The 18,833-nt window shown below is 41.7% G+C and overlaps 1 protein-coding gene across 1 annotated transcript in view; it reads left to right on the top strand.

Moving 5' to 3' along the window:
• Positions 1 to 18,833, top strand: part of SYNE1 (spectrin repeat containing nuclear envelope protein 1) — a 493,953-nt gene that overhangs the window by 388,525 nt on the left and 86,595 nt on the right. The window contains exons 112-116 of the mRNA XM_074948627.1: positions 1,554 to 1,703; positions 7,589 to 7,765; positions 10,592 to 10,747; positions 14,255 to 14,410; positions 15,867 to 16,037. Of these exons, the coding sequence (XP_074804728.1) occupies positions 1,554 to 1,703; positions 7,589 to 7,765; positions 10,592 to 10,747; positions 14,255 to 14,410; positions 15,867 to 16,037 (810 nt within the window). The remainder of the gene's footprint in view (positions 1 to 1,553; positions 1,704 to 7,588; positions 7,766 to 10,591; positions 10,748 to 14,254; positions 14,411 to 15,866; positions 16,038 to 18,833) is intronic.

Raw genomic sequence — 18,833 nt, 5'->3', positions numbered from 1 at the left:
CTTAAAGAGAGATCATGATTCCCCTCCAACCTCCTACACTTGGGCTGGGATAGAAGTTTTTACTAATGTGCAGTGGCAGAGTTCTGTGGCAAAACTTACACAATGTGTACCCCACCCTGTGTCTGACTCTAGTCAGTGCTAGGCGTCCTTTGCTTTCACAAACCCCAAGTGCAGTTGTAGTATTACATTTTATCTTACAAACTGAAGCAAAAAGCCTGAAGTGTTTTTAAACATATATCTTTCTATATTTTTATTAGAACTTTATTATATGCATTTGCAAGAAACGGGGAGAGTCACTTTTGCATTTTCCAGTTTAGCCTTTTCGTAGCCTGTGGTCAGAAATGTCAGGTTAGGAGGGGTTTGTTTGTTAAGGGCTGTTGCTTGCCATATATATATATATGCATTTGATTATGCCAAAATTGCATGGGCAGAGTTCAACTCTAGGAAAAACAAAAACAAGTATAGTAAAAGCTGATGCAGGCCTCATAGGGGAAACTGGATGTTTGAAGTAGGAAGTTTTACTTTAATACTTTTCCTTTGTTAACTTCAGTACTGTTGCACAGGGTATAATGGTCTCAGTGAAGAAGTTTTCTTCTATTATTTTCGTTGATAGGTAAGGTATTATGGGTTCAAGCAGGTATAATTTTCACTATATAATGAGGAATACTGCTAGAACTGGTAATAGTGTACACACTGGAAAAAAAGTTTTAATTGTGCCCACTGTGTTAGATGACTGGTCATACGTGAAAAATAGTACCATATTGTAGCCTTCTGAAACTTCTCCTAATGCAGGTTATATACTTTTCTTTTTCTTAAGAAATAGAGAAGCAATCTAATAAAGAGCTATAAGCTGCCATCAAGGAGAATAATTTTCTTGTCCTTTTAAAAGAAAAGAACTAAATTTAAGTTAAAAATGCTGCACCAAAAGCTGAAAATGACTTGTTTTTTAAGTAAAACAGCTCAGTTGCTTAGCAAGGAAAAGAATCCAGTCTCCAAAATCCATTGAGAAATCAGCTGCCATAGGAGGAGGGCACAGAAGAGGGGAATCATTGCAGCAGACTTGCTCATCAACCATTAACAAATAAGGAAGAGGGTAGAAGATATTGTCCGGGGACCCATGTATTTCTAGTACAATGTGGAATTAGTGTAGTTAGAGCTGATAATTGACAGGTTATTAAAATTCAGTAGTGGTATCTTCATAGGCTCATCCAGATGCCTACCTAAAGTGACAGTGACGAATGGAAGTAAATCCAAAATTGCTTATGGTTTACCACCAGTGACTGTTTTAAAAAATATTACTTAAAATATGGTTCTTTGCTTATATAGACACATTATACATTAATATGTACAGTTACATATGTAATATAATATACTTCCAAAAAGAACTTATACTTTACAGTTCATAAACGTCCAGAAAACCAGACCAAATGATCTGTTAAGTATGCAGAATAATGAAGACAGAGAAAAATAGAGTAGGCTTAATTAACAGAGCAAAGTGCTTTTATCCATTCTCTTGACAGTATGTCATTAATTGAAATCCTTTGCCTTTACAGCTTCAGATGGACAAGCTTCCTTCTCGTCATGCCATCACTGAACTCATGAGTTGGATTTCACTGATGGAAAATATCATTCAGGAGGATGAGGAGAATATTAAAAATGTAGTAGGACATAAAGCCATTCAGGATTATCTACAGAAGTATAAGGTAATTAAGTGAGGATGGTTGGCAAATACATTAAATTTATTTTGTCAGATTCAGCGTACGAACTAAAGCTCTGTATTCTGTAACTTCACTACAAAGGCAAGGTGACATGCAAATAACTGATTTTTATTATGATTGAATTTTGTCCAAAGACCACAAAACATTTGGCAAATGTTGCATATTGATTTTTGAATTCTTTACATAGAAAGATCACCTACCTCTTAGATAGGAAGGTAACTGTTGTTTTCTAGCACCGAACAATGCTAGACAATGGTTTAGGCCAAATAGGAAAAATTCCTTATCCGAATGAAATTTGAAAGACTATTTTTTATATAGAATGTAAATTCTTAACTCCAGTTCCTTTCAAATTGTTAACATTCTTACTCTGATAAATACACATGCACATAAGCATTTTATTTTCAATGTCAGATTTTTTTTCTCTCAAAGAGCATCAATAAAAAGAAGTTCTTCTTCAAGTCACTGCAGACATGTCTTCCCTCAGGTGTATTTGCACAAAGCACACCAGAGCTAGAGACTTTTCCCCACAGTAGTACCTGTTGGAGAGTAGCTATAGCTTTGGGTATTCAAGCTGAACTGGTATAGGAAAATACCCATGCGTTATTGGTCATCCTTCAGGCAACGATTCCAGGAAGAGTAGCCCTCTTGATTAACAAAGCTGTCTTGCAGCCGGTGAAAGCCTTATAGCTTACTCCAGTGTGTCTAGCCCCAACAGCTAAATGTACAGACGAGATATGACATCCCATCGCAGGGATTCAAGTGTTTTTACTCTCACCCAGCACCAAACTCCCTAATTGTCGTGGCCACTAATGAGAGTTGCGGTGGGGAACTTTAAGTCGATTCCAAAGGAAAAAGAGCCTAAAAGACTGGACTCGTTAGGAAGAAAGATTTATTCCACTGCCTTGCTCCAGCTGTGAATAGTGAACCAATGAGCTCTATTAGCAAAATATGACTTTTTCAACTCGGAGGCAATGTCTAAATGCTCAGATAAATTGCCAGAGTACTCAAAAGAGGAGTTCAGGGCTTTCTTACCAGAGGGTTGGTTGGTTGCAAAGACCTCGCTCCAGTCACAGATGCCGTCTCCAGGGTGATAGCTTCTGTAATTATAATAAAAAGGGCATCATAATTATATAAATCTGGTATAGCACCAGATATTCAACAATCTTTTGAGGACCTACTCTTTGATGGGCAATCTTTGTTTTTGGGCAAGACTGACCAGGTGTTGACTCTTTTAAAGATTCATGTACTTTCCTCCGCTCCCTAGGAGTCTATAGTCCAACCATCAAGAGATGCCAATATGAGCCTCCACAGCAATATTCTCACCAGTACCATTGACAGCCCTTTTATTCTCGGAGGCAACAGACATCTTGAGGAGGCAACATAAGCCTCAGAAGAGAGGGTCATCTTTCTCCAGTTTTAACCAATCTTTTCCCCTCAACCAGCTGTCAAGAAAGCAATACAGTCCGCAGCAATCTTCCCATTCCTCCCCACTCCTGCTGCTTTTGGGGAAAGATTATGTTACTTCCTCAGTGCTTGGGAGGTAATAACCTCAGATAAGTAGGTCCTGAGTGCTGTGGGACTGGAATATTCAATCCAGTGTCTTTCCATCCCTCCTCCACAACCTCCTTCTCTGTCCCTTTTGAGGGATCCATCTCATGAGTCTATATTCTTACAAGAAGTTCAGACTCTGCTTACTCTGAGGGCTATAGAGAAAGGTCCCCTGCAGTTTCAGGGGTGGGGTTTCTACTCCTGCCATTTTCTGATCCCCAAGGACACCTGAGACCCATATTGGACCTTCAGGCTCTCAACAAGTTTATCAAGCAAGTCAGATACTGCATGGTTACCCTAGCATCAATCATTACCTCCCTAGTCTGTAACAATTGGTTCACTGCCCTTGATCTTCAAGGCACGCAATGTTGCCCAGTCCCAGGAAATTCCTCAGATTATATGACGGGGGGCCACCATTGTTAGTATACAGTACTTCCCTTTGGCATATCATCAGTGCCTCGTGCGTGCACCAAATGCATGGTGGTGCTCACAGCCTGCTTAAGAAAGAACAGAATCCATGTCTTCCCTCACCTCAATTGTTGGCTGATTTGAGGGCCATTCCAGGGCCAGATTCGTGGCCTCTAGAACTCACACTGAACAGGGGAATGTCAGCACTTATTCCTACTCAAGTTCATTGAGACCCTGCATGACTCAACAATTTTAACTGCTTTTCATTCCCCAATAGAGATTTCAAATGATTCACAACTTATACATGTCCCTCATGTCTCATCCATCCACCCTGGTTTGGACTAGGCAACAAAACGGCAGATGAAATTCATTGTTGATAAATGTAAAGTAATGTACGTTGGAAAACATAATCCCACCTATACATATAAAATGATGGAGTCTATTTTAGCTGTTTCAACTCAAGAAAGAGATCTTGGAGTCATTGTGGATAGTTCTCTGAAAGCATCCAGTCAATGTGCAGCGGCAGTCAAAAAAGCAAACAGAATGTTGGTAATCATTAAGAAAGGGATAGATAAGACAGAAAATATCATATTGCCTCTATATAAATTCATGGTATGCCCACATTTTTAATACTGTGTGCAGATCTGATTGCCCCATCTCAAAAAAGATATATGGGAATTGGAAAGGGTTCAGAAAAGAGCAACAAAAATGATTAGGGGTATGGAACAGCTTCCGTACAAGGAGAGAGTAATAAGATTGGGACTTTTCATCTTGGAGAAGAGACGACGAAGGGGGGGATAGGATAGAGGGTCTATAAAATCATGAGTGATGTGGAGAAAGTAAATAAGGAAGTGTTATTTACTCCTCCTCAAAACACAAGAACTTGGGGTTACCAAATGAAATTAATAAGCAACAGGTTAAAACAAACAAAAGGAAGTATTACTTCACACAACGCACAATAATCTGTGGAACTCTTTGCCAGAGGATGTTGTGAAGGCCAAGACTATAACAGGCTTCAAAAAAGAGCTAGATAGGTCCATCAGTGGCTATTAGCCAAGATGAGCAGGGATGCAAAACCATGAAGTGTCCCTAGCTTCTGTTTGCCAGAAGCTGGGAATGGACAACAGGGGATGGATCACTTGATATTTACCTGTTCTGTTCATTCCCTGCGAAGCACCTGGCATTGGCTACTGCCAAAAGGCAGGATACTGGGCTAGATGGACCATTAGTCTGACTCAGTATGGCTGTTTTTATGGACTCATTTTGAGGTTGCTAGTTCATGTGGCCTCTTGTAGATATGCAACCAAGTGTGTAAGATTGTGTCTTCATATGCTTCAGGTGTGGCTGAAATTGGTCTATCATCAAGTAAGCACCATTTTGATAAGTTGGTCCAGCTCCCACCTGCAATGTTGCATGCCCTATGGCAGTGAATAAACCAGAACAACATAGGTATAGACATTCCCTTTTCTGACCTCACCCCCACCCCAGCTGCAACAGCTGTAACAGATGCCTCTTTGATAGGTTGGGGAGCTCACCTAGAAGGGTCATGAACACAACACAACACTCTGGATGGAGCACGAGTCTGATCTTTATCAGTGTCCTCAATCTCTGGGCAATTCACAGAGTTTACTGAGCTTTCCTTCCCTGCATTAAGGACTTCTTGTTCCAAATTTTGGCTAACAGCACAGGAGCAATGTACTATTTAAACAAGCAGAGAGGGGCTCACGTTAGCCAGCTTTGCCAAGAGGCAATGAGCTTTCAGGAGTTTTGCATCACAGAGGATATCACTCCTGTGTCTACACACTTACTGGGAGCCCAGAACCAGTTGGCCAGCTTCCTCAGCATTAGATTTTCTCTCAACCATGAGTGGTGTCTCAAAACCAGCATGCTGAGGTCCATCCTTTGGGCATTGGACATTCCTTCAGTCAGCCTGCACAAGAAAACAAGAAGTATCAGCAGTTTTGCTTTTGGGCAGGTCAAAATCTGGGCTTACTAACCGATACTTTGATATTGGACTGGAGACTGGGGCTAATGTATGCATTTCCCCCAATCCCTCTGATCCAACATGTCATTCACAAACCGAAACAAGATCACATCATGTTAATACTCACAGCACCAGCCTGGCCGAGACAGTGCTTGTTCTCGAACCTTCACAGTCTCTTAGTTCAACCCCTTCACCATCTGCCTCTCCTCCCAGGCAGACTGTCACAGCATCACAGTCAAATGCTACAAATGCAGCCTCTATCTCATGGCATGGCTCGTGAGTGGCTAGGCCAGGATAGGGCATGCGATTCAAGAGATTTTACTCAATAGTAGGAAGCAATCAACAAGGTTTACTTACCTGGGTAAGTGGAAAAATGTTTCCATCTGGTCTACTAATCGTGGAATACAGCCTCCAAAAGTGAGGATCCAAGACATTGCAGAGTATCTTCTGCATTTGAGATCCTCTTTCTATGAGTTCGGAGGGTACCACCTTGTGGCTATCTCTGCTGTTCACCCTCCTGTCCAAGGAGCCTTGCTGTTCTCCAACCCCATGATTACTAAATTTTGAAGATGGACTTCAGCATACTGGTTGGAGAGACCATTCGTGGTAATGGGAAAATCTTATGCTGAGTAAGTCATCCGAGGGTGTGGCACATCTTTTCCCACCCATTTAAGGACCTGGTACTTCCTTGGGACCTCAACCTTAGCAGCTGTTATGGACTTTGAGCCCTTGACCACCTTCTCTTCACCTCACTTAAGCCAAAAGATAGCTTTCCCATCACTGTTATGTTGGCCAGGAGAGCATCTGAACTAGAAGCTTTGATGGCGGGCCCTCCTTATACAGTATTTTTCAAAGACAGGGTAGCCCTGTGGCCACACCCAAAGTTGTTAATTAAAGTAGTGTCAGTTTTTCATTTAAATCAACCAGTGCATCTCCTGGTTTTCCTCCTGAAACCACATTCTGGTCTACGTACCTTCGATGTCTGGAGGGCACTGGCCTTCTGTCTGGACAGGACCAAGCCTTTCCGTCTCCTCATCTTTTTGTCTCCATTGCTGATTGCATGAAAGGTCAGACAGTGTCAGCGCAGATGATCTCTACATGGATTACCTTCTGCATTACAACAGCCTACAGGGTAGCCAGTACTCCTGTGCAAAGACTCTCTGCCTTTCAACAAGGGCCCAGGCTACATCTGTCACTTTCCTGAAGATGTTTCTATACTGGACATTTGTAGAGCTGCCACTTGGACCTCAGTATGTACATTCATTCATTATGCCATCACCACTTCATCCAAATTTGATGAGAACTTCGCAAATATGTGTTGCAATCGTTATTTAAATAGATTCAGTAGCCTCCAACTTACGGTACTGCTTGTGAGTTGCCTCAGTAGAATACACATCTGCAACCTCAGGAAGAGGAAAAATGGTTACTTACCTGTTCTGTAATTGTTGTTGTTGGAGATGTGGGTGCAGACATGTATTCCACAACCCATCCTCTGCCCATCAGAGTCTTACGGCTTCTTCTCTAGTGCAAAGGAACTGAAGTCAGGGGGACCGCCCTTACATAGTCTCAGGAAGGTCCAGGAGTGGCATAGCGCACGTGCACAAAATCTCCAGTTCTGGTACTCCTGGCACAAATACACCTTAGTGTGTTCCTTAGAATGCACATCTGCACCCATATCTTGAAGAACAACACTTACAGAACAGGTAAGTAATCATTTTTTTGAAAATATACTTTCCAGAAGTTAGTACATACAGTTTTAAGGACTGATATTTTTACGTTCATTTTTGGTAGTATATTCTCTGGATATTTTACATCTTGGTTTATTGCTAGATCATAAACCAGAAATGCTATTTTCCAGGCTAACTCTCCAGGAATAAGTATGAAAAGTGATGATGGATCCTCCTCTTCTCCCCTCTCTTTGTTTTGCCAGGGGTTTAAAATTGATGTAAATTGCAAACAGTTGACAGTAGACTTTGTGAACCAGTCCGTACTACAGATTAGCAGCCAGGATGTGGAAAGTAAACGTAGTGATAAGACTGATTTTGCGGAACAGCTTGGAGCAATGAACAGACGTTGGCAGATCCTCCAGAGCCTGATAACAGAAAAGGTAAGAAAAAAACCAGCTGCTTTTCAGTGTGCATTTAAAAATAGGTGCAACTCATTCAGGAGCAGGCATACTAAAATTAATTTAGCATGTCCTGAACACCTCCTTTGGCAAAACCAAACATCTAGTGTCAACATAATTGCTTCAGTGTTCTCCGAGACATGCCATCTTCTTTCCGATAGTAACATAGCTCCTTCAGTTTTACATTTATCTTAATGCATTTCCTAATTATTTCACATACTCCTGCACACTTATGACCGTGGTGTTCAGACTGAAACAAAGAGTGAATGAATGCTTTCTGTTTCTCCAGTGTCTATTAACTGAAGTGCTCAGAAGATTGGTGCAGTCTTAATCTGTCACTTGTGACAGGTTGAGCTTAAAATTGGGCATCGGCAGACTATTCTTGCTTGTGAATTAGCAAATTCTGCTAATCTGTCAAAGAACACATGTATATTTATATTTTTGTTTGTTTTATAATAAAATAGCACTGAAGGTCCCAATAAAGATCAGTAAAAAGAGAAGGAGGACTTGTGGCACCTTAGAGACTAACAAATTTATTAGAGCATAATCTTTTGTGAGCTACAGCTCACTTCATCAGATGCATACAGTGAAAAATACAATGGGGAGATTTTATATGCACAGAGAACATGAAACAATGGGTATTACCATACAGACTGTAACAAGAGTGATCAAGAAAAGTGAGCTATTACCAGCAGGAGGGCGGGGGGAACCTTTTGTAGTGATAATCAAAGTGGGCCATTTCCAGCACTTTACAAGAACAATAGGAGGGGAAATAAACAAGGGGAAATAGTTTTACTTTGTGTAATGACACATACACTCCCAGTCTTTATTCAAGCCTAAGTTAATTGTATCCAGTTTGCAAATTAATTCCAATTCAGCAGTCTCTCCTTGGAGTCTGTTTTTGAAGTTTTTTTGTTGAAGAATTGCCACTTTTAGGTCTGTAATCGAGTGACAAAAGAGATTGAAGGTGATCTCAGACTGGTTTTTGAATGTTATAATTCTTGACATCTGATTTGTGTCCATTTATTCTTCTATGTAGAGACCGTCCAGTTTGGCCAACGTCCATGACAGAGGGGCATTGCTGGCACATGATGGCATATATCACATTAGTAGATGTGCAGGTGAACGAGCCTCTGATAGTGTGGCTGATGTGATTAGGCCCTGTGATGGTGTCCCCTGAATAGATATGTGGACACAGTTGGCAACAGGCTTTGTTGCAAGGATAGGTTCCTGGGTTAGTGTTTTTGTTGTGTGGTGTGTAGTTGCTGGTGTGTATTTGCTTCAGGTTGGGGGGCTGTCTGTAGGCAAGGACTGGCCTGTCTCCCAAGATCTGAGAGAGTGATGGGTCATCCTTCAGGATAGGTTGTAGATCCTTGATGATGCGTTGGAGAGGTTTTAGTTGGGGGCTGAAGGTGATGGCTAGTGGCGTTCTGTTATTTTCTTTGCTGGGCCTGTCCTGTAGTAGGTGACTTCTGGGTACTCTTCTGGCTCTGTCAGTCTGTTTCTTCACTTCAGCAGGTGGGTATTGTAGTTGTAAAAATGCTTGATAGAGATCTTGTAGGTGTTTGTCTCTATCTGAGGGGTTGGAGCAAATGCAGTTGTATTGTAGAGCTTGGCTGTAGACAATGGATCATGTGGTGTGGTCTGGATGAAAGCTGGAGGCATGTAGGTAAGTATCGTGGTCAGTAGGTTTCCGGTATAGGATGGTGGTTATGTGACCATCGCTTATTAGCACTGTAGTGTCCAGGAAGTGGATCTCTTGTGTGGACTGGTCCAGGCTGAGGTTGATGGTGGGATGGAAATTGTTGAAATCATGGTGAAATTCCTCAAGGGCTTCTTTTCCATGGGTCCAGATGATGAAGATGTCATCAGTGTAGCGCAAGTAAAGTAAGGGCATTAGGGGACGAGAGCTGAGGAAGCGTTGTTCTAAGTCAGCCATAAAAATGTTGGCATGCTGTGGGGCCATACCTGTAGCAGTGCCGCTGACTTGAAGGTATAAGTTGTCCCCAAATGTGAAATAGTTCTGAGTGAGGACAAAGTCACAAAGTTCAGCCACCGGGTTTTCCATGACATTCTCGGGGATACTGTTCCTGATGGCTTGTAGTCCATCTTTGTGTGGAATGTTGGTGTAGAGGGCTTCTACATCCATAGTGGCTAGGATGGTGTTTTCAGGAAGATCACCAATGGATTGTAGTTTCCTCAGGAAGTCAGTGGTGTCTCGAAGATAGCTGGGAGTGCTGGTAGCGTAGGGCCTGAGGAAGTAGTCTACATAGCCAGACAATCAGGAATCCATTGTGCCAGGCACTCTACAAACATAAAATAGAAAAGCAAATAACCTACAATCTTATTTCAAACTAAAATATAAAAGTGCATAATGAGTGGCGGGTCTCACTAACCACAAATGCATAGAAGTAAATTACCTTCAAATAATTTTGGCCTGGAATAATTCTTCACTGTAAATGATGTTTCACTCCATCACCATTCACCTGAAGAGAATTCCACTCCATGTAAACTTTTATGTGGAAAGCTCCTTCCAGCTTGTCACAAATTTGGGGTATCATGAGCTAGATCACTAGAGAAATCCTCAGTGAAATACTTCTTTGAGTTTTTTCTTTGCTGTTTAATCGTTAATAAATAGAGGATAAATAAAATTGAGTTTGACTTTATACTCTGTTCTAAATTCTGAATGCAGGAATACACTGAATCCTGAGGAAAGCACAAATCAGCATTCATCTGCACTGAATTATTTAATTTTCTTGACAGAGAAACTGTTTCATTCAGGATGTATACATATGTATTTCTTTAAAGATCCAACTGTTGGAAAGCCTGCTGGAATCCTGGACAGAATATGAAAACAATGTGCAGTGCCTGAAAACTTGGTTTGATACCCAAGAGAAGAGGTTGAAGAAACAACAGAGAATTGGAGATCAGGCTTCAGTCCAGAATAATGTGAAAGACTGTCAGGTAACATTTTCTTGGAAACTACGGGTTCTCTTTCCTGCATGTAGAAACAGCACCTAACAAACATGGGGTGATCTCTTGGCTCCACTGAAATTAATGATGAAACTCCCCTTGAGTTCAGTGGGGTGAGGATTTCACCCCTCAAGTGCAAAGGAGTAATAGTGTGCTGAACGTACCTACATGCATACTCTTATGTGAATACTAGCTTAATAATTGTAATAGCAATAATAAAGCAGGGCCATGCCCAGGTATGCTGAATTGCTGTGAGTTAAAGGGATACATTCTGTTTTCTGGGCAGCCATTTTTCTGGATTTCACTGTTATGAATATTGTGCTTGACTGCTTAAAAAGTTTGCTTCCCCTCCTTCTGATGCCCTCCCTTGGACATGCTGGGGAAAATATGCTTTAAAACAAATTTGGCCTATATGCTCCTTCCCTATGGAAAATGCACAAAGAAACCAAATTAATTCCGATTTTCTGGACCACTAAGGCCACTTTGTGTCACATAAGCAACTCAAAGGGCCTTAAATCAGGCAGAGACAGCTAGTGGAAAACTCCCCCTGTGCCGGGGAACTCTCTGCTGATGGACAGCTGGTGAAGGTGGCTCCGTCTGAGTCATCTGCCCCCACCTTGCCCATCCTGTAAGAGGGAGGAGGAGGCGAGGCATGGCATGGATGGAATGGAGAGGGCAGGAGGCCGACCAGAGCAAAGCTCAGCAATGCCCAACACTCCACTGGCCTTAAGTCACTGAGCCTGTGCAGACCTAACATGCGTCAGGGCCAGATGGCCCTGAATCAGTGAACCACAATCAGCTCTCTCGTCCAGTAGGCCCAGCATGATATTGGGAATTGTAAATGTGAAGGAATGTCTTGCTTCTTTTCAGATCAGGGAAAATAGAGTGGAGCCTCTAGAGAAATCAGCTTGGATATGGACTTCCAAGCCAGAGCATCAGTATGGTATCAGGGATCAGATCCCTCCAAACTGATTTAATCTACTAGACAACAAACCAGAATTACCAATTTACAGTGGTGAAAAATTCAGAGCACTAGGCCAGCTATATCCCCATGAGCATGGACAGTCTGTAATGCTCAGTGTTACGGTCCTGGTAAGAGGAATAGGGGAATTTTCATCTATTGGTGCTGATCATTTCTTTCTCCCCAAGCTTTCCATCAACACGGTAATTATGACCCTATATTAATTAAGTCACCAGGTAAATCTCCATAATCAGAAGGGCTAGAAATTTTTTTTCACAGGAAAAATGAGATCCTCGAAAGTCGAATAAAATATTGCCAGCATTCACAAATTTAGTAACTCCATCTGTTTCTGTGAATGCAGAGGACTGGTAAGTTTGGCAGTGTCAGAAGTTACCATTTTCAAGTTCTCTCCCGTGAACTTCAAATTGAATCCATCTTGTGGCTTCAGTACAAATGACTTTATTATTTCAGTACAATAAAGCAAATAACCCATACAATGAAGCCACCATGCATAATTAGCACAACTTGACATAGTTGGCAGACTCTGCTTGGCAGAGGTCCAAAGCTTGATCCGATTTATTACACTTGCGGTTCCTTTGGGTCAGGGACATCAGCAAATTCACAGCTCTGTGAATGACAAGACTTTGATCATTAGAAAAACAAATTGTTTAAAAAATAACTTCACTAAGGTGTCAAACATTGTCAGGTATTCAGTTAAGCTAACACAAAAGCTACAGTTTATGTATTAACAGGTACTGAGACTGATCCAGTATCACTTAAATAGTTAAGGGCAGCCTTTATTTTTTTTCATCATAGATCAGAAACATAAATGACTCTTTAACTGAGTTATCAGATTGAAAGGATAGACATCTCAGTTTCCTCTGTAAATATTTCTGGCTCCCTGTGTATTTCTGGCGTTTGATGTTTTGCCAGTTTAAATCACATCCACTTTTTTTTTTTTTTTTTTTGGAACAACCACATACAGACTTAAATAATACATTTTAACATTAAACTCAATTAGATTGGTTAAAAATGTCAGATTTAATTGGCACCACTAAAAAGTGAACAATTGACTGTTTTGGTGTCAGATGTTATGAAAACGATGCAAGTATTATTCCAAGCTTATGCTCTGGAGATGGACCAAGGAGTCCAGGTTTTTATTTTCTGAAACCTCATTGATTCCAAAACGCGAACTTGGTTTGGAAACAAGTCCTATTTTATCTAAACCACCAAAACTAAGGAGCAGTGAGAGTATGATAAATGTTCTGGTTTGGGTCCATCCCAATTTATATGCCATTGTCCATGAGAATGAGGGGGAAATACGTAGAAATACTGAAATTCAGCAAAGAAAAATATACCAAATGCTTTGACTATCAGCTAGTTTCTACATTTTAGTTGCTAAAACAGATACCGTGAGCTCAAAGTAAAGAGCATTAGAGAAATGGAAAGGATTATAACAAAGTTAAAAATAATAGAAACGTGGAGCAGAATACATGAAATGGATAAGAATAAACAATAGACTGAAATTCATCATACTTGTAAAACTTAGAATGTGCTTATGTCTGTGTATGTTATAGATCGAGGCCCAAATTCTGCCCATGTAATCCTATTGATATGGCTTTTGAAGGATGTAACTTGGGTAGGGTTTGGTCCTTAATACTCACTTGCTAACTGATGAATATTAATGAGTATCTACAGTTTTTGTCTGATTCGTGTCTCAGAAAGGAGTAGCTTTGGGGGTATAGAGGAGGTGGGGAGTGCAGACTCAGATACCTCAGGATCAATGTGCAGCCCAGAGGGCAGACCTGCAGATCCCAGGCCATGACCTGGCAGCATGGATCCCTTTACACTACCTCCAAACAGGATAGGTATAGACGAGTAATTACTGCTCCACTGAGATGTTAGGGATTTCCACTTAGAAGTGCACCAGTTAGCCAAGGGAGCACACCATGGAGAGCATTTCCTTTCTGGGTTCTTCCATCCTCCGAGTTTGTCACTCCACTCCAAAACTGCTGAAGCCTTGGAGAAGTTGAGAAGCGTGGGGTCTCTGCAAGCAGAGCAGCTCATGCAGCAGAGCTGCTGTGCTCCATTTCTTAATAATGGCTCCATGTTGGGATTACTAAATCCAGATGCCAATGATCAATTGAAAGGTATGTGAAATGAATAAACTAAGAAACAAGGAAATGCTTCTCTTTTGCTAATGAATGGAGCAGTTTCCAGTAGATCCATGTAGCTCCAAGCTATTTTTTAAAATGATTTTGGACCCTATATGAGAGCAAGATATTCTGCATTGTAGTAATGTAAATAGAATCATGGACACTCAGCATTAACATTGTTTTTTTTCTTTAAAGTAAATATGGGAAATAGAAAATATGCCATAGAAATTGTTGATGGTTTTTTATTCTTAAAGGAATAATAAGCATACCACTGTGCTCTTCCCATTCTTATCATTGCAGAAGTTGGGGGTTTGCAGAGAGTTTTTGTACCTGGAAGCATTATTGATCTAAACCCAATACATGAATGCTTGTTTCTTTCAGGAGTTGGATGAGTTGATTAAAGCAAAGGAAAAAGAAGTCGAGAAAATAGAACAGAGTGGCCTTTCCTTGATCCGGAATAAGAAGGAAGAAGTCTCTACTGTTGTCATGAGTACCCTGCAAGAACTTAACCATTCCTGGGCCAATTTGGACCACATGGTGAGAGAACGTGGTTCTGTTAATCATGAGGCAAACTGTGCCTGGTATCCCTATGAGTGCAGATAGCCCTTACCAGAAAGCAACAGGTGGATTTCTTCTGAGTGGGAGGGCGGGGAGTAGATATTCCAGGAGACTGGGCAGTGAGTCTGTACCCACCTTCATGTGATTACACATGTAAAATGGGTATGAAAATTCCTATTTCACAGGGGTACTGAATTCTTATTTATCAAAGTTTTCACAGTGCTTTCAGATTTCACATGAAATGTGCTGTATTAATTACAAGGGCCACCTTTTAAAGTACACACATTACAAGTACAGTGTATGCAGTACTGCCCCCGAGCCTATAAATAAACCTACAGCCACAGGTCGAATTAGGGGGGAAACGGCAGGGGTGCTGGAACTAGGGGTCCTGGGGGAAGCTGGCTTGAAGTGGCTTCCATCATATACCGGGTTTGCAGCTTGGTTCAGCATCCCCACTCTACAAATTGTTTCAGCACTGCTGCTTCCAAGCTCCACCCACAAAAGTAATCTCCACCCATAGGAGTTTCCAAAATCAGACGCTGCTCCCATTAAATTATGCAAAGGATCAAAATAAAAAATGCTGCTCTCGGAGCTCCACTGGGCTCCTTTAATTGGACTCCCCCTGCCTGGGGCATGACTCTGCTGTTGGTTCTGCTCCTTGGGCTAAACTGCTTCTTGATTGGCGGGGGGAGGAGTGGCAGAACTTTCCAAACGCAACTCACTTTTGGCACCAAACGAGACACCATTTACAGTAACTTGTGCAGATCGGTCCCTTTCTTTTAATGAAGAATAATTCAAATGTCAGCATCATTATCTATCATCAGTAGGCTTCTGAGTTACTGCCTCACTAGGATTCAGGGGGCAGTTCACAACTCTCGGATATACTGTTCCAGGCTTTCTGCAGACAACGCTGCAATGCTTACACTCAGTTCATGTATCTCAGATTTTTTTTCTCACCCATAACAGCTAGAAACTTGCTTTTTACAAAAAAAAAAAAAAAAGCTGAGATTCTAGAGAACAAGGCAGGAGCTTGAGATGTTCTAGTAACTCACCCTGCTGTGTACTGGCCCATGAAAAAGCCTGATCAACAGCTGTGAAAAATAGTTTTTCTCATAGTCATTGTGTGTGCTGTCATTAATGACAAACCATGTGGATTAAGGGCTAAGTACTGAACATCAGACCCCATTTAAGGTGTCATATGTTGTATAGCCAAAGACTGAGACACCCAAAATCACTAATCGCATCTGAAAATCTTGGCCAGAATTGTTATGTGATCAAGCACATTTCTTGTTAAGCCTGACTGTAGAACAAATAGTGCTGAGCCTGGAGCGCTTACCCTTTTTTTAATTCAAGATCAAATGAAGGGAAATAATTTAAGCAAATAGCAAATGCGTCTCACACATTTCATATTGATGGTTTGTTTTTTTTCTCCCAGGTCGGCCAGCTGAAGATATTGTTGCAGTCTGTGCTTGATCAGTGGAGCATTCACAAAGTGGCTTATGAAGAACTGAATAGTTACCTGATGGAAGCTAGATATTCTTTGTCCCGCTTTCATCTCCTCACAGGTTCATTGGAAGCAGTGAAAGTCCAAGTCGATAACCTTCAGGTGACGAATAAGTACTGAGCCTCCTGACATCTTAAGAAAAGATTTGGAGATAAATTCTGCCCTCAGTGCTGCACTGACGTAGCTGACTGCAGAATCTGGCCCTTCAAATATGGAATCTTAGATGCGCTGCCAAGCCAAAACCTTCGATGTTAACAAATGCCCTTAGACACGTTTCTAGAAGAGCTGGTCCTGAATTTTTTTTTAAAAGTAACTTTTTGTGAAATTGCTTTTTTAATCAAAATATTGTTTTTTCTCTAAATTTTCTAACCATCTCTAGTTGTTAGAAATATATGAATATTAATAGAATTTTTAAAATCCAATTTACTTGTCTTTATTCGTGCTCTGATCACTTCTGCATTTCTCCATCCCTGAACAATTAAAGTAAAGTCAGTTTCATTTGTTTATCATAAGTTCTTCAAGTGCTTGCACATGTCCATTTCACTGTTGGTGAGTTTCAGAGTAACAGCCGTGTTAGTCTGTATTCGTAAAAAGAAAAAAGAAAAGGAGTACTTGTGGCACCTTAGAGACTAACCAGTTTATTTGAGCATGAGCTTTCGTGAGCTACAGCTCACTTCATCGGATGCATAGCATATCGTGGAAACTGCAGAAGACATTATATACACACAGAGACCATGAAACAAAACTTCCTCCCACCCCACTCTCCTGCTGGTAACAGCTTATCTAAAGTGATCATCAAGTAGGGCCATTTCCAGCACAAATCCAGGTTTTCTCACCCTTTCCCCCCCCCACACACACACACAAACTCACTCTCCTGCTGGTAATAGCCCATCCCTCTTTGAAACCTCTCTTTATAATGCGCATGATAATCAAGGTGGGTCATTTCCAGCACTAATCCAGGTTTTCTCACCCCCCCCACACACCCCCCTCCAAAAACCACACACACAAACTCACTCTCCTGCTGGCAATAGCTCATCTTACAATGTGCACAGCAATAATCCAAGTTTAACCATAACGTCTTGGGGGGGGTTTGTAGGAAAAAAACAAGGGGAGATAGGCTACCTTGCATAATGACTTAGCCACTCCCAGTCTCTATTCAAGCCCAAATTAATAGTATCCAATTTGCAAATGAATTCCAATTCAGCAGTTTCTCGCTGGAGCCTGGATTTGAAGTTTTTTTGCTTTAAGATAGCGACCCTCATGTCTGTGATTGCGTGACCAGAGAGATTGAAGTGTTCTCCGACTGGTTTATGAATGTTATAATTCTTAACATCTGATTTGTGTCCATTTATTCTTACGTAGAGACTGTCCAGTTTGACCAATGTACATGGCAGAGGGGCATTGCTGGCACATGATGGCATATATCACATTGGTGGATGTGCAGGTGAACGAGCCTCTGATAGTGTGGCTGATGTTGTTAGGCCCTGTGATGGTGTCCCCTGAATAGATATGTGGGCACAGTTGTCAACGGGCTTTGTTGCAAGGATAGGTTCCTGGGTTAGTGGTTCTGTTGTGTGGTATGTGGTTGTTGGTGAGTATTCGCTTCAGGTTGGGGGGCTGTCTGTAGGCAAGGACTGGCCTTTCTCCCAAGATTTGTGAGAGTGATGGGTCATCCTTCAGGATAGGTTGTAGATCCTTAATAATGCGTTGGAGGGGTTTTAGTTGGGGGCTGAAGGTGACGGCTAGTGGCGTTCTGTTATTTTCTTTGTTAGGCCTGTCCTATAGTAGGTGACTTCTGGGAACTCTTCTGGCTCTATCAATCTGTTTCTTCACTTCCGCAGGTGGGTATTGTAGTTGTAAGAATGCTTGATAGAGATCGTGTAGGTGTTTGTCTCTGTCTGAGGGGTTGGAGCAAATGCGGTTGTATCGCAGAGCTTGGCTGTAGACGATGGATCGTGTGGTGTGGTCAGGGTGAAAGCTGGAGGCATGTAGGTAGGAATAGCGGTCAGTAGGTTTCCGGTATAGGGTGGTGTTGATGTGACCATCGTTTATTAGTTGGTGAGTGCGCACCTTGTGCTCAGTTGTCGGAGAACTCTTTCCCTTAGCAGTACCCATCAGGGCGGCTCGAGCAACTCTGTCTCCATAGGCCACTGCTTGCTAGTATAAGAGATCAGAGCCGCCCTCAACCCTCCTCAGTCCCTTCTTACCACCAGTGGCAGTTGTTGGAACCATCTCAGACTTGTTGTCATAAGCTTTCTCCTTCCTTTGTATCTGTACTCTGTTATTGTTAGGAAGTAGTTAGTTAATTAAGTTTGTTAGTTTTACCTAGTTTTAGTGATAGATTCTTTTGTCTTAGGTCTTTTTGGACTAGTTTTCATCTGGCGGTACCGAGATCAGTACCGAAACAGTGCTGCACTCACCAGGTTTTAAGTCCTGCCGCGCTTGTGCTTAGTCTATGCTGGTCAGTAACCCACCCCCGGCCTGTGTGAAATATTTGGGAGAATCCCACATAAGTGACAATTGTCACGTTTCTAAGGAATTTAAGCCCCACTTAAAGAAAGCTAAAGTGGCAAGGCTCAAATATTTGCTCATGGAGGCAGCACTTCATCCCCCATCAGACTCTTCTCACATGAAGAGCACCCCAAGTACATTGGCATAGGTTTGGAGCAGACCAGAGGTGTCAGCAGCTCCTCAGTCCCATTCATGATACCAAAGAAAAGGCTTAGACCCTCCTCAGGCTCAGTACTTTGCTCAGGCATGTTGGTGCCAAAGCCTAGTAGAGAAAGAGACTCTAAGAGACATTCAGGGGAGAGTCTCTCACTGGAGCACTCTACAGCTAAAAAAAAAACGGATCGCCACCTCCAGAGCCTGTGCCAGGTCCATCAAGAACATCCCTGA

This window comes from Natator depressus, chromosome 3 (assembly GCF_965152275.1).
Source record: "Natator depressus isolate rNatDep1 chromosome 3, rNatDep2.hap1, whole genome shotgun sequence".
Lineage (NCBI taxonomy): Eukaryota > Metazoa > Chordata > Testudines > Cheloniidae > Natator > Natator depressus.
Note: the sequence above shows the minus strand (reverse complement) of the source record. Positions and strands in the feature narration are given on the sequence as shown.